The 16,599-nt window shown below is 37.8% G+C and overlaps 1 protein-coding gene across 11 annotated transcripts in view; it reads left to right on the forward strand.

Annotated features, from left to right (window-relative positions):
• The window catches only part of PHF3 (PHD finger protein 3), a 92,974-nt gene that overhangs the window by 6,993 nt on the left and 69,382 nt on the right, over positions 1-16,599 (forward strand). For 5 of the 11 annotated variants that reach the window (XM_066253086.1, XM_066253079.1, XM_066253094.1 and 2 more), the window contains one exon: positions 7,864-8,132. The exons of 4 other annotated variants lie outside the window; for them this stretch is intronic. In XM_066253086.1, coding sequence (XP_066109183.1) covers positions 7,889-8,132 — 244 coding nt within the window. In that variant the 5' untranslated portion in view covers positions 7,864-7,888. The remainder of the gene's footprint in view (positions 1-7,863; positions 8,133-16,599) is intronic. 2 more of the 11 variants (XM_066253107.1, XM_066253115.1) reach the window with 1 other exon arrangement.

A 16,599-nucleotide genomic window follows, 5' to 3' on the forward strand; every position in this document is an offset into this window, starting at 1 on the left:
ATTAAGTTAGAACACATGGAGTTTGTGGTTTGTCATCGGTAGTAGTAGTGGTACTGCTACTGCTGCTGTTGCCTATTAGAAATTAGTTCATTGTAAGCATGCCTAATGAATTGATGGCTTAATTTAAATTATGGTGTAGGGGCCTGAAGGCACCAAGCAGTTGTTTCATTCCTGGGGCCTTTGCATTAGGTCTCTGCCAGGGTTGTTTCCTCTTATGCATGGACCACTTCTTCATTTTAGGTTTTGGCTCCAGTTTTCCAATTAGCAGGTCCTTTATTTACCATCATACACAGAATGCCTACTTTAACCTACCCCCCCATCACTATTACCCTGTTTAGTTTTTCTTCCAAGATTTCATAATCTCTTGATCTATATTTGTCCCCCTCTCAAACCCCCCACCCCACATTTGTGCCACACACACACACCCACACGACTTTAGACTACATCAGGGGTCGGGAACCTTTTTGGCTGAGAGAGCCATGAACATCACATATTTTAAAATGTAATTCCATGAAAGTCATACAACGACCCTTGTACGTTAAGCATTATCTAGTAAAAATTTGGTGTTGTCCTGGAGGACAGCTGTGATTGGCTCCAGCCACCCGCAACCATGAACATGAGCAGTAGGAAATGAATGGATTGTAATACATGAGAATATTTTATATATATATTTTTAACATTATTTTTTTAATGAAAGATTTGTCTGCGAGCCAGATGCAGCCATATAAAGAGCTACATCTGGCTTGCGAGCCATAGGTTCCCAACCCCTGGACTACATGAAAAAGCTTCCTAATAGGATAACCTGTTTGGGCCTTTGATTGCTTTAGTGATTTAGTTTTAGGTTTATATGTAGTATTTTTTTTTAGAGTAGATAAGATACATAGTTTTACTTTGAAGATGTTTCTGAAAAATTGAGCTACTCAGTTTTAATTTACCCTTAAGTTAAAGGGGATCTTTGTAGAAGTGTTTTGTTGTCGGTGTTGTTTTCTAGATTTCTTTTACATTCTGTTCATATATTATAAAACAATGCATGCTGGTTTTCTTGAGTGTAACCTAAATTTGACTGAACTGATTCTCTGAGGGTTCAGATGAAGCTAGCATTTTAAAATGGGAACTGTTTCTGGCCTCAGATTAAATTTTGTTGAGAATATTAGTACTAATACTTTTTTTTAGTTGTATTCTGAGTCTTTCTAAATAAATAGTCCATTAGGATCAAACTTGGCCATTTTTTTATTTTTTTTTTATTTTTTGGGTGACAGAGAGATGAAGAGATAGGGACAGACAGACAAGAAGGGAGAGAGATGAGAAGCATCAATTCTTTGTTGCAGCTCCTTAGTAGTTCATTGATTGCTTTCTCATCTGTGCCTTGACCAGGGGGCCACAGCCGACGGGGTAACCCCTTGCTCAAGGCAATGACCCTGGGCTCAACCTGGTAAGCTGTGTTCAAACCAGATGAGCCTGCACTCAAGCTGGCAACCTCAGGGCTTCGAACCTGACTCTTTCTCATCCCAGTCTGATGCTCTATCTACTGCGCCACACTGCCTGGTCAGGCTTGGCCATTCCCAATTAGCACATGCTGTTCCCTTTGCCTGAGTATTTTCTGGACCTTTAGGAGCCAGTCCACACATCATCTGCTTAGCTTTTCTTGGTCTCATGATTTTCACCTTTCTCTGTGATACTCTGTAGCCCTTAAGTATCATTCTTTCCTATATTGTGATGTTTACATGTATTTATTGTATTTATTTTTGTCTATCCTCTGTTTTGGATTGTGAGTTCCTGGGGTTGATTTATTTATTTTATTGAGTGGGAGGTTGGAGGCACAGTGACTGACTTGAATATGCCCCTCCTGCCATTCACCTGGCAAACCCTCTGTTGGGCTGTGCTCTCTGCCTATGGGTTGTTGCTCCCTTGCTTGAACTACTTTAGTGCCTGAGGTGTGAGGCAATGGAGCCATCCTCAGCGCCTGGGGTCAACTTGCTCAGAACCTTTCTAGCCACGGCTGTAGGAGGTGTGAGAAGTGAGAGACAGAGACAGAGAGAGAAGCAAGAGGGGAAGGGTGGAGAAGCAGATGGTCGCTTCTCCTGTCTGCCCTGACTGGGAATTGAAACCTGCGCTTAACTCACCTGGCCAATAGTTGTCCACTGAGCCAACTTGCCCAAGCCATGAGTCCTTCAAGTTTGAGATTCGGTTTTTTTTTTATTGGTACCTGTGATAATATACATACTTTGTAGTAAGTAGGTGCTTAAGTATATCAAAGAAAGTAATTTTGAATTAAGTAGGTTATTCAATTTTCTGACTTAGCTGGATACATTTTGTCTGTAAACATGAGTTGTGACTATGAACCCAGAAATAATTTCTGATTTAATCATATATGTAATAAGAATTAGGAATTTGTTTAAATCAAAGTCTGTTTAATTAATAGATACTGAATCAACTCAGTTTTTCTTAATTAGATCTGATTATCTTTGTTTACATTAGTAGGTATCTTGGCACTTTATATTTTAGATTGTTGATTTGTTTAAATGGTCTTAATTTAGGAATAATTTTAGATTTATAGAAGAGTTGCAAACATAGTACAGTTATAGAGTTCCTGTATACCTTTTATCCAGTTTCCCTATTATATTTGACATAATGTTAGTGCCTTTATCAGAACGAGAAGTTAACATTAGTACGTTACTATTTTTTTTTTTCTATTTTACAGAGACAGAGAGAGAGTCAGAGAGAGATAGATAGGGACAGACAGGAACGGAGAGAAAATGAGAAACATCAATCATCAGTTTTTTGTTGCGACACCTTAGTTGTTCATTGATTGCTTTCTCATTTGTGCCTTGACTGTGGGCCTTCAGCAGACCGAGTAACCCCTTGCTCAAGCCAGCAACCTTGGGTCCAAGCTGATGAACTTTGCTCAAACCAGATGAGCCCGCGCTCAAGCTGGCGACCTCAGGGTCTCAAACCTGAGTCTTCCGCACCCAGTCTGATGCGCTATCCACTGCGCCACCGCTTGGTCAGGCAGTACATTGCTGTTAACTAAATTTCAGACCTTATGTGATTTTACTTACCAGTTTTCCAACTACTGTCCTTTCTTGTTTCATGATCCAGTTTAAGATATAACACTGATTAATGTGTTCATATTAAGTGAGTTAATGCTTCTACAATCTGCTAACATTTGTTTTCCAGTTTATCATGATGAGTTTTTATTTTATTTTCAATACTGAACACAATACCTGGAACTGATTTTTTAAAAATAAATTAAATCTTCATGAAATGTTACTTTCAAGATAGTATTGTGCGATGGCTTTATACTATTATTTATTTATTTAAAAAAATTGAAAAATTTTATTCATTTTAGAGAGAGGAGAGAGAGAGAAGTGTGTGTGGGCGGGCAGGAGCAGGATCATCAACTCATAGTTCCCTCCCATATGTGCCTTGACTGAGCAAACCAGGGCTTTGAAACAGCTACCTCAGCATTCCAGGTCGATGCTTGATTCACTGTGCTGCCACAGGCCAGGCTATTCTTTTTGCATTCTTCTTCTGGAATTGCTGACAGAGCCATTTGGAATTGCTTATGAAAAAGCTAGTCTTAGCTAATATATAAACATTTTACAAAATACTAGTCTTGTTATGTATCCTGTATAAATTGTTTTGTATAGAGTATAAAGCTTGAGTTGCTTTATACTCTGTTCTGTGGAAGATTCCCAGTCTTCTTGGCCTATTAAAAATGTTCCACACTGTCGTAGCTGCTAACATTTGTTGAATAATGGTATTGTTAAAGAAATATAACTTTGTTGTAATCAGTCTTTCTGAATGTTCGACCATGGAAGCCTTTTTCTGATATACTTGGTCAAATCCAGGAAAGCCCACTTTATAAGTCATACTATGTAGTTTTGGCAAAAAAAATAAAGCAAACACACACAGAGACAACACTGGCAAGTTTGGTTCACCCATCTTGTTTACAATGTGCTCTTTACTGTTTTTCTTATTTGATGTTTATTCATTTTATTTATTGGTTTTAGAGAGAGAGAAGAAAGGGGAGAGAGAGAAACATCAATTTGCTGTTCCACTTATTTGTGCATTCGTTGGTTGATTCTTTTTTTTTTTTTTTTTTTCATTTTTCTGAAGCTGGAAACGGGGAGAGACAGTCAGACAGACTCCCGCATGCGCCCGACCGGGATCCACCCGGCACGCCCACCAGGGGGCGATGCTCTGCCCATCCTGGGCGTCGCCATATTGCGACCAGAGCCACTCTAGCGCCTGAGGCAGAGGCCACAGAGCCATCCCCAGCGCCCGGGCCATCTCTGCTCCAGTGGAGCCTTGGCTGCGGGAGGGGAAGAGAGAGACAGAGAGGAAAGCGCGGCGGAGGGGTGGAGAAGCAAATGGGCGCTTCTCCTGTGTGCCCTGGCCGGGAATCGAACCCGGGTCCTCCGCACGCTAGGCCGACGCTCTACCGCTGAGCCAACCGGCCAGGGCCTGTTGGTTGATTCTTGTATGTGCCCTGAGAGAAAATTGAGCCCACAACCTTGGCGTGTGGGGGTGATGCTCTAAGCAACTGAGCTACCTGGCCAGGCCCTTAATTGGCTTTAAAGACTAAATATTGCCTACTCTTTAGATTTAAAAATAGGTCATAGGCTCTGGAAATACTTTTCAGTAAAGGAATTTTGGGATTGCTCACTAATAGTGGTAGTATTAAAAAAATTATTCATCTAGATCGCTATTTTGAATGGGCTGGTGTTTCTAAGTTTTGTAATTTCAAGTTGTGTGGCCTTAATTAGTTTCTGAATGTTCTGAATGTGCCACCACTTGAAAACACACACAGACAGTGTAGTTGGGTCAACAGAAAGGCCGAACTCACACGGAGCTAGTAGAATTTACCAGAAACATGATGTTATGATAATGAGCGCATTTTCAGGAGTTGAGGATACATTTTTTTTCCGGGAGCTGGAAATGTCTTTTTTTTTCTTTTTGATCCTTCTGAGAAAAAGTTACTAATTGGGTTGTAGCTCTGAGGAGGAGGTAGTTTTGGCCTGTTGTAAACTTTGGATTCCAGCACATTCAGCTATACAAATTTGTTGGTTCTACCTTTGTAATTTTGTGAAGATTTAGTAAACTTTTAAAGTAAGTTCTTTTTAATTATCAAAAATTTACTGTAGCCTGACTAGGCGGTGGTGCAGTGGCTAGAGCGTCAGACTGGGATGCAGAGGAGCCAGGTTCGAAACCCCGAGGTCACCATTTTGAGTGTGGCCTCATCTGGTTTGAGCAAGGCTCACCAGCTTGAACCTAAGGTCGCTGGCTTGAGCAAGGGATCACTCGGTCTGCTGTAGCCTCCGAGTCAAGAGACATATATGAGAAAGCAATCACTGAGAAACTAAGGAGCTGCAAGAAAGAATTGATACTTCTCATCTCTCTCCCTTCCAATCCGTCTGTCCCTCTCTGTCTCTGTCTCTCTCTGTCTCTGTCACAAAAAAAAACAACTTACTGTAGTAAAATTTCTTTGGAATCTGAAAACAGTGTGTTGGTTATGCATAATAATTGAGCCTTTCTTAGGAACTGAGGTTAAATAGTTTTAGGGCGGGGGTCGGGTACCTATGGCTTTTGAGTCAAATGTGGATCTTTTGATGGCTGCATCTGGCTCACAGACAAATCTTTAATAAAAAAAATAATAACGTTAAAAATATAAAACATTCTCATGTATTACAATCCATTCATTTCCTACCGCTCATATTCATGGTTGCGGCTGGCTGGAGCCAATCACATCTGTCCTCCGGGACACCACCATATCTTTATTGGATAATGCATAACGTACATTGGTCGTTGTATGGCTCTCATGGAATTACATTTTAAAATATGTGGCATTTCATGGCTTCTCAGGCAAAAAGGTTCCCGACCCCTTTTTTAGGGAATTAAAACTTTTCTAACTATTCATCAGCATTGTGAGCTACAATTTTAATATAATTAGAGAATGAATGTGAAATCAGCAGTGAGTCATCAAATAGTTAACATTTTATTTCAGTGCCTTGTTATTTCAATATAAATGTATTTTAGAATTTGAGCATTGATATCTATTTAGAAGAGGATTCATTTTTGTGAGAAAACTTTTTAAAAAATTTAAGATTAAGTTACAATAAACTTCATTTAAAAATGATCAGATTGATTAACTTTGATGGATACATATGCTCATGAAACTGCTATCCCAGTCAAGATTTAAGATATTTTCATTATAAATTTCAAAATATCTTCCTGTTCCTTTGCATTCTATTCCTCTTTTCTTCAAAGGCCTAGACAACCACTGATTTGTTGGAAAATTATGGAAAGTTGTTTTTAAAAATGAAGAGCCTTTAATGAGTCAAATTTAGTCAATTTCTAGCTCCATAGCTCAGTGTGTGAGGGTTATGGCCTGGGCTGTGGAGCCTTGAAACTTGTGTTTGAATCTTGGGTCTGTTTTGTGACATTGTGAAAAACATTTAAAGTATTTAAATGCATTTTGTTCTTAAAATAAGTTTTTATTATTCTGGTTGGGAATAAGTTAATTAAATGTGGGTAAAATGTTTGACAGCATAAAATAAATACCCAGTAAATTGTAGAGTATTGTTGTACTTCCTCTTCCCTCTTTTTTTATAGGGAAAAGAATTCAAGGACAGTTTGAGGAAATTGTGGATTGGGGCTAACCTAAAAAACCTTGGACTTTTGTTTAATTAGTGGAATTTTTTAGCTAATTGAATATTACTAGATTATTTTTTGTTGACTCCCCGCCCCCTTAAAATACACCACTTCACTTTTCTCTGAAAGCAATATTGAAAATAATTCAGCCTGACCTGTGGTGGCGCAGTGGATAAAGCGTCAACCTGGAAACACTGAGGTTGCCGGTTCGAAACCCTGGGCTTGCCTGGTCAAGGCGCATATGGGAGTTGATGCTTCCTGCTCCTCCCCCATTCTCTCTCTCTCTCTCTCTCTCTCTCTCTCTCTCTCCTCTCTATAAATGAATAAATAAAATCTAAAAAAAAAAAATTTAAAAAAAAAAAAAAAAAAAAAAAGAAAATAATTCAACTATAATTCAAATTAAATTGAGGCTCCTTAAGTACATGATGACTTTTACTGAGTGATAGATACCTACCTAGTATGTAGGTACATTTCAAATGGGGAAACTAGCTTGATATCTGTATGGGCCCTACATAACTCATTAAAATAAATTTAAGTCTCTGATATATTGTTGTCTCGTCACTTATATTATTCTAAAAGCACTTCCACTATATGTGTATGTGCACATCTGTGCCTGCGTGTGTGTAGGCTCTTCTTCTTTTTAAAAATTTTGTTGGGTTTAGTTAATAGTTTCTTCCATTTTTTCCTCCCTACCACTATCCCTACAAAAGAACTTTGTGTCTGTATTATCTTTACATGCTTTGTAAGTAACACAAGGTCATTTTGCAGTTTTAATATGAATGGGACAATAAATGATTTGATTTTACTCTTTTATATGGACTTATTGTAAAACCAGTGTCTGATTCTTAATTTATGGAAAGATTGTGGTTAAAAACATGATTTTTATGGTTTAAGCCTTGTAGTTCTTTCAAATGTGTCAAATTAATGGAGTATATACAAAGCGTTTTTTTTTTTTTTCCTAAAAATGAGTAAACATTTAATAGAATTTCTGGTAAAATGATATTTTACATGCATGATGAAGAAACATTATTTAGTAACAATTCATTCTACATGTCCAAATGTATATTGGGAAACAGTGAGGATTTTTTTTTAACAATTCAGAAATACCTAAGTGTGTTCTTAGACTCAAAACTATTAAAATAATTTGGTTTTAGGTGATTACCAATTGGTAGCTTTATTTCTTATGGTATTTTTTTTGTCTTTCTATAGGGTTGAAAGACACACAGAAGTCTTCATGGATATAGTTGATACATTTAATCATTTAATTCCTACTGAACACTTAGATGATGCCCTATTTCTAGGATCCAACCTGGAGAATGAAGTCTGTGAGGATTTTAGTACAAGTCAAAATGTCTTAGAGGACTCGCTGAAGAACATGCTCAGCGATAAGGATCCTATGCTAGGATCTGCAAGTAACCAGTTCTGTTTGCCTGTTTTGGATAGCAATGATCCCAATTTCCAGATGCCTTGTTCAACAGGTAATTCTTACTTTTTTTTTTTTTTTTTTTTTTTAGTCTGCAATTGAAAATAAAGACTTTTTAGCAACAATTTTTTCTTATTTTTTTGATGAGGGTAGTGAATTTAGGGTTTGTTTCTTTGAATTTAGAAATTCTAGGCATCAAAATTAAAATTTTAAATAAATTTCTTTCCAAGGAGTGTGGAATTGTTTTCGAGGATATTATGAATATAGATAGGACAACCATATAATTTGCCATCCTAAGCGGGACACTTGAGAATTACAGGGGGCATTGTTAATAATTACATTATGGCAACAGGTGTAATTGGGACTCTGCATAGCAAGTAGGAATTGCCTAGCAAATTGGGACATCACTGTAGGCCTGCTGGAGTCAAGGGGAACAGCTGAATTGACCTTTCTTGTTGCCTCTTCCAGCCCTTCAAGTTTACGATTTTCTGTGCTCCCATTTCAGATCTTGTATTTTTACAGGTATCTCAAAACCAGAGAAAGAACTCTAGACCTGTGCTGTCCAGCATAGTAACTAGTAGCCACATTTAACTGTTAAATCATTTGAAATGAATCTGGTTCTAATGGAGATGTGCTGTTAAATACACAGATTTTAAACTCAATAGGAAAAAAATGTGAAATATTTTATCAAGAATTTTTTAAATGTTGATTACATGTTGAGATGATAGTTTTGATTAAGATAGTTGTTAACATTGGTTTCACCCCTTTTTTAAACTTTAAAGCGGCCACTTGAAAACTTAAAATTATATATGTGGCTTGCATTATATTTCTACTGATGAGCACTGCCGTGGGATCTATGTAGTTGAAGTCAATGAAAGATTGAGGGAAGTAATTTTCTGTAGGGCTAAACTAATTATTAATAAGAAATTATTTCAGAGATATATTAATATGTGGAAAAATATGTAGATTTTATTTTATAATGCAAAGAAAATATTACAACAAACTTTCGTGCAATTAACTTATCCTGTAAGCTAGAATTACAAAGGAAAATCAGCTTCACATGGAGAAGTTAGGCTTTTCCCTTACTGTTCCCTAGAGTAGCAGTTCACAGGTTTAGTTGTGTTGGTCTGTTTTTCAGTGATTCTAGACTTTTCCATGACAGTTTTTCAGTATAATTTTTCATTCTCTTATATTTTCTACTTAATATTTTAATATAAATAATACTTAAAAGTTTGGATTAGGTGGCCTGCTATTCATCCATAAATTTGTTGGATAACTCTGCTTGAAGACCTCAACACTAGGGCTAACTTGGAATCTTTTCATTCTAACGCCCTAATACTGAATCTTTTGAAGTGCTTTCTAATGGTGTATTTCTGAATTACATATATTGTGTTGTGTTATTGCATAGGCTACCTTGTTTTTGTTGTATTCTAAATGTTTTAAAGCTGTACAAATTTTGTTTTTTATGTATGCATTGTTCAAGTTTTCATTTTGGTTCCTGTGTCAGTATAGTATATATATCTAATTATCTTTATTGTCAAGCGCTTTGACAAGGGTTGTATGTACAAAATTTCACATTTAGTCCAAATTCAGGAAAAATGTTTATTGAATACTTAAGTGCTTGTTACTGGGAATGCAGTTACCCTCAAGGATTACACTGGGCCTGGAATTGGCAAATGTATCATCTTGTTAGACTTCTTTACTTACAAATTTCTAGCCCTTTAGTAATACTGGTATATATTCCTACATGCAATCCCTTCAATCAATCAATCTATTGATCTATCATCTATCTCCCCTCCCCTCCCCTCCCCTCCCCTCCCCTCCCCTCCCCTCCCCTCCCCTCCCCTCCCCTCCCCTCCCCTCCCCTCCCCTCCCCTCCCCTCCCCTCCCCTCCCCTCCCCTCCCCTCCTTCCTATTTCTTTCTCTTTTTCTTTCTCTTTCTTAATTGAATTTCATTGATATGAAAAGTTAAATGTATCTGCAGTTTTGGTGAACATTTTATTTTGCTAATAGACTTTGAACATCTTTGTTGACATGCTTAAATTTTTGAGGTATGATTAACATTTGTTTGATTCTATTATCTTGTAAACTAACTTGATGAATTTAAGTAGAATTATTTAATTTTTTATTTTAAATTTGTTTGCTATAATTATCTTGGTTCTGAAGCGGAACTGTATTAATTTGTGTAGTAAATTTCTTAAGATTTGTATGGGAATATGTGGGAGAAAACTTAATAAATCTCTTCTGTATCGGGTTGCTTAGATTTCACTGTGCCAATATCAGGCAGGGGATTTGTCTTGATTGCTTCGAAGTTTCTATGACCCATTGCAATATTTGGTTCAGTAAAAGACATTTTCTGATGATAGCGAAGTGAAAAACATTAAAATGTTTTTCTTTTAAATTTAGTTTGGAAATAATTTTAGATTAAGAAAGTTGCAAAGAAGAAATTTTATTGCAGTCTATTTACTGAAACACTGTTGGAGCAACTTTTAAAATTTTCAGGTAGCCACAAACTTGCAACTTTCGTTATAAAGTAAAAATGAGGTAGTTCTTACCCAGATATTTGTACCTAGCATTAGAAGTTTTCACTGATTGTCTTGACTGAAACTTATCTGGTAAATGACACTATCAGTATTCCTCAGGCCAGTGAAAGCTACAGATTATGGTTATTTTGTAAAATTGGTTTTGATAGTGCTAAAATTAGCACACAAAACTACTGTCTTGTTCTCTACTTTGCTAAACCAGGTTGGCTTGCTGTGGTTAAAGACCAGTGTTTTGGTGGTTATAGTTGAGGGGCTTGCATCAAATTTTAGCTGTCCTCAAAAATCATAGAAGGAACTTTAAAGTTTAAAAATAGGAAAGAAAAATGAAAGATTACTTTTAGTGCTCTGTCAAATACAAAAAGGTTAGGATAACAATTGTTTTATATTGAGAGATAAACAATTGACTTCTGATCTTTTTCAATGCTTTTGACTCTGTAAAGTATTTCTTTAAATACAGTGTTTGCGTTTGCATATGGTTTTCATATTTGCCCAGTAACACATTTTTTTTTAAACTTCAGCAAGTGATGGAGAATCATTATGTGTAGGACAAATGTTTGCTCTTGATAATCAAGTCAGTTATTGGTGTTCTTTAAAAATCCTGTTGTTTAGGCCCTGGCCGGTTGCCTCAGCGGTAGAGCATCGGCCTGGCGTGCGGGTGACCCAGGTTCGATTCCCGGCCAGGGCACATAGGAGAAGCGCCCATTTGCTTCTCCACCCCCATCCCCTCCTTCCTCTCTGTCTCTTCCCCTCCTGCAGCCGAGGCTCCATTGGAGCAAAGATGGCCCGGGCGCTGGGGATGGCTCCTTGGCCTCTGCCCCAGGCGCTGGAGTGGCTCTGGCGCGGCAGAGCAACGCCCCCTGGTGGGCAGAGCGTCACCCCTGGTGGGCGTGCCGGGTGGATCCCGGTCGGGGCGCATGCGGGAGTCTGTCTGACTGTCTCTCCCCGTTTCCAGCTTCAGAAAAATACAAAAAAACCCCGTTGTTTAAAATGAAAATAGTATTTTCCAAGAATTAGGTTCAAGATACCAAATACATTGTTTTTATATACCACTTGAGGAATGTACTTTAGGTTATTGAAATGGTGTTTGAAAAATTGGCATTATAGTATCATGAAGAAATGTTTACTTCTCATTTTACAAACGTGTTCCCTTTTTGCTTAAACAGCTATGATTCATAAATGTGAAATAAGTCTCGCATTTATGCTAATTTCTTTATATGGTATGTTGAAAAGAAATGTCCAGTGGCTGTAATTTGATTATTTCTTTAAAACTAAGAAGACAAGCACACTGTAGTTATAAGGTATTCAGAGCAGCCTTTCATTTAAAAGCACTTGTAAGGACTGTATTATCCTTCACTGAAACCATGATATGCTTTCCAGGCTATATCATGGCTTACAAAATCATCTTACATTAAATACATTTTTGTAAAAAACCCTCCTGTTTTTGGTGATTATACACATCAAAAAGTCACTGAATTCTTTTTTTTCTTTTTTCCTTTGTGGCAGAGACAGAGAGTCAGAGAGAGGGACAGATAGGACAGACAGACAGGAAGGGAGAGAGATGAGAAACATCAATTCTTCTTTGCAGTTCCTTAGTTGTTCATTGATTAATTTCTCATATGTGCCTTGACCATGGGGCTACAGCAGACCGAGTGACCCCTTGCTCAAGCCAGCGACCTTGGGTCCAAACTGATGAGCTTTGCTCAAATCAGATGAGCCCGCGCTCAAGCTGGTGACCTTGGGTCTTGAACCTGGGTCCTACACATCCCAGTGCGACGCTCTATTCACTGTGCCACTGCCTGGTCAGGCATAGAGTCACTGGATTCTTAACAGTATCTTGCATATTTGCTAAATATTGACTCGTATACTTAAATTTTTTTTATCGGTAAAGAAACATTTCTGATAACATGAGTATGTAATAATTACTTTCTTATTATGAATGACACTGATAATATATAACATCAGGATTTTAGAATGTGCTGCTTAATTCTGGGCAAAGTATTGTTAATAACATGTTATAAGCTTCTCAGCGATAGTGTGATTGGTTCCTTTATTGCAGCTATTCTCAACCTGTGGGTCGTGACCCTGGCAGGGGTCGAACGACCAAAACACAGGGGTCGCCTAAAGCAGGCGACCCACTGCTTTATTGGCATAAAAATTTTAACATTTAGCCATAGCTCTGTAGTTTGGGGCTTCATCATGAGAGGCAGATTTCATCTGTGTGATTGATACTGGAAAAATTATATTGTTATTTGTTTTGGAGAAATTATTAGTGACTTCGTAGTGTATCACAAGGTATTTTCAAGTTCTTATGGCTTCAAGCTTCTCTGGGACAACATTTCCAATCAGATGGCACATTAAACTAATCACAATGGATCTCTGGCCCCCAAAAATTCATGTTTTCAGATACTAATTATTCTTTTTTTTTTTTAATTATCAATTGATTGATTTTAGAGGGGGGAAAAAAAAAGAAACATTGATTTGTTCATTGGTTAGTTCTTGTATGTGCTCTGACCAGGGATTGAACCTGCAACCTTGGTGTATCACCATGACTTTTTTTTTTAATACAGAGAGTCAGAGAGAGGGATAGACAGGGACAGACAGACAGGAACAAAGAGAGATAAGAAGCATCAATCATCAGTTTTTCGTTGCGACACCTTAGTTGTTCATTGATTGCTTTCTCATATGTGTTTTGACCATGGGCCTTCAGGAGACTGAGTAACCCCTTGCTCAAGCCAGTGACCTTGGGTCTAAGCTGGTGAACTTTGCTCAAGCCAGATGAGCCCACGCTCAAGCTGGTGACCTTGGGGTCTCGAACCCGGGTCCTTCGCATCCCAGTCCAACGCTCTATCCACTGCACCACCACTCTATCCACTGCACCACCGCCTGGTCAGGTGCAATGACTTTCTAATCAACTGAACTACTCAGTCATGACCTTGTTCTTATTTGTACTTTATTGGGTGGGGGTGGTAAACTCTTTGTGCTAGTTCATTACTGTGGATCCAACTACACATGTAAATTTATTCCATATTTGCACCGGGATATTTTTTCACTATTCTGAGTGGTAGTGTGTGTAGTCTCCCCTCCCCCCTTTTGACTTCTGTGCTTCAGTGAACCTCTTATGCCATTGTTCTTTTTTTTTTTTTTAATTTTTTAAATTTATTTTTTACAGAGAGAGAGAGTGAGTTAGAGAGAGGGATAGACAGGGACAGACAGAAAGGAAGGGAGAGAGATGAGAAGCATCAATCATTAGTTTTTCATTGCAGGTTGCAACACCTTAGCTGTTCATTGATTGCTTTCTCATATGTGCCTTGACTGTGGGCCTTAAGCAGACTGAGTAACCCCTTGCTGGAGCCAGCGACCTTGGGTTCAAGTTGGTGGGCTTTTTGCTCAAACCAAATGAGCCTGTGCTCAAGCTGATGACCTTGGGGTCTTGAAACTGGGGCCTCTGCATCCCAGTCTGATGCTTTATCCACTGCGCCACCGCCTGGTCAGGCGCCATTGTTCTTATTTTTGAGACTTGCATTTGAACAAGAAAATACAAATTTAATACACATAAAGTAGTCATGCTAGTGAGATGAAAAATTATTCAGTAAAAGTGTATACTCTTAATTGAATGTTAGAGAAGAGTAACTGATGAATCTTTTAAGACTATGCATAGCCTTTATGAATAAAATTTCATTTCTGTAAGATTGGGGATTAATATTAAACAATCATTTTGAGTTGTACTTAAAGGATTTTAGAGAGAGTAGGGTATATTTAGAGGAGAAAACAGAAGAGAGGGAAACACCTTGTAGAATTAGAGATATAACCTAATGGAGACAAAATGCTGAAAGTGCAAAAGGTAGGGCATAATAGCAGCCAGAGATGCTTGAGTTTGTCACATGGGCAAGGGATTTGACTTTTTTTTGAAAAATTTATTTTAGAGAGAAATGAAATGGGGGAGAGACGCATATATAGATATTGAGTTGTTGTTCCACTAATATAGATACATGTGTTCATTGGTTGACTTCTGCATGTTCCCTGACCAGGGAACCCACAACCTTGGTGCCTGTGGACAACACTTCAACCAACTAAGCCACCTGGCTAGGGCAGAAGATTAGACTTTTTTATGGATAACAGGAAAGAGCTAGATTCAGTATGTAGCAGTTAGAGGAAGACAAAGGTTAATTACCTAAAAGGAACTAGAATAGTTCCCCAAAATAGAAATAGAATGAATAATAGGTTCCCTGGAAATACAGTTACTCTTGCTGGATATGATCCCCTAGTTGGGGGTGTTTTGGGTATTTATTTAGATGTCAGATATGCATACCACATTTTATTGAAATTCACAGATACTATGTTTTTTTAATTAACTTAAGGGAAGACCTAGCAAAAAGGTTATCTTTTTACTAGCAAAAAGATTATGACTCACTTTATTGTGGTCCTTGCTTTATTACAGTGGTCTGGAACTGAGCTTGCTAATCTCTTAGGTATGCCTGTATTTGTTTATACTGGTTGACCTTTTATGGTCTGTTCCAACAAAAGCATTATTTCTCCTTTATTAAAAATTAGACTATAGCCATATCACTTGTTATGGCTAGCAGTGACAAATATGGAACTGGACATTGACCATCTCATTAGCTAAAAGCAGGCCCATAGTTCCCATTGAAATACTGGTCAGTTTGTTGATTTAAATTTACTTGTTCTTTATTTTAAATATTGTATTTGTTCCCATTTTGTTTTTTACTTTAAAATATGTGCAGTGTGCATAGGGATTTGTTCATAGTTTTTTTTTATGGTCTGGCCCTCCAGCGGTCTGAGGGACAGTGAACTGGCCCCCTGTGTAAAAAGTTTGGGGATCCCTGGTCTATGTGGTTGTGGAGGCTGGCAAACCCAAAATCTGCAGGATAGATTGGTAGAATGTAGACCTAGACAGGATTTGATAATTGCAATGTGAGTGTGGAGGTGGTCTGTCGATTGAGTTCCTTGTCTTGAGGGATTTCAAATATTTTCTCTTATGGCCTTCAACTGATTTGATGAGGCCTACCCACATCATGGAGGATAATCTTGACTCAGAAATCTAGTGGTTTAAATGTTAATCTCATCTAAAAATACCCTTCATAGTAGCATTTAGACAGGCATTTCACCAAATCACTGGGTACTGTTACAACCAAGTTGATACATAATAACCATCAGATCAAGGCACCAAACCTTTAGAACATGATAAATTATTCTTGGAACTATGGCTGCTAGTTTATGTTTTCGTGAAATTAGTTTTTTTTTTTTTTTTTAATATTTTATTTATTGATTTTTTTTTAGAGAGAGAGGAGTGAGAGAGAGAGAGACAGAGAGAGAGAGAGAAGGGGGAGGAGCAGGAAGCATCAACTCCCATATGTGCCTTGACCAGGCAAGCCCAAGGTTTCGAACCGGCGACCTCAGTGTTCCAGGTCGACGCTTTATCCCACTGCGCCACCACAGGTCAGGCGTGAAATTAGTTTTTATCTCAGGATTTTTGAGAAAGTAGTTTTATTGGGAGATTGCAGAGAGGCAGTTTATAAAACCCCTTCCCCCAGGTTTTCTCTCTGACAAGGGATTACTATATATAAAGGAAGTTGATAAAACAGCTAAAATGCGTGTATGTTAATGTATCGAGTAAGGCACAAAAGTACTGTATTTCCCCATGTATAAGACGCACATTTCCCCCAAAAATATGAGGTCTAAAAGCTGGGTACATCTAATAAAGCGGTTGTAGATTTTTTAAATTTGTATTTTCCGCTTTTTCAAGCTTGTTTTTGTGCTCATTGTTGAAGACAGTGATTCACCATCAGACACGGATGAGGACAAGCTAATAGATGGGAGCTTTTTTGTTATTTTTTTTTACTTTTTAAATATTACTGAAATACTACAAGTACCTTTTAATATGTGAAAAACTTTTAAAAGCAAAAGTAAGGTAGAAAATTTCTGATAATTCTCCTACATTGTGATAGCAACGGTTAATAC

The sequence above is a fragment of the Saccopteryx bilineata genome, chromosome 1 (assembly GCF_036850765.1).
Source record: "Saccopteryx bilineata isolate mSacBil1 chromosome 1, mSacBil1_pri_phased_curated, whole genome shotgun sequence".
NCBI lineage: Eukaryota > Metazoa > Chordata > Mammalia > Chiroptera > Emballonuridae > Saccopteryx > Saccopteryx bilineata.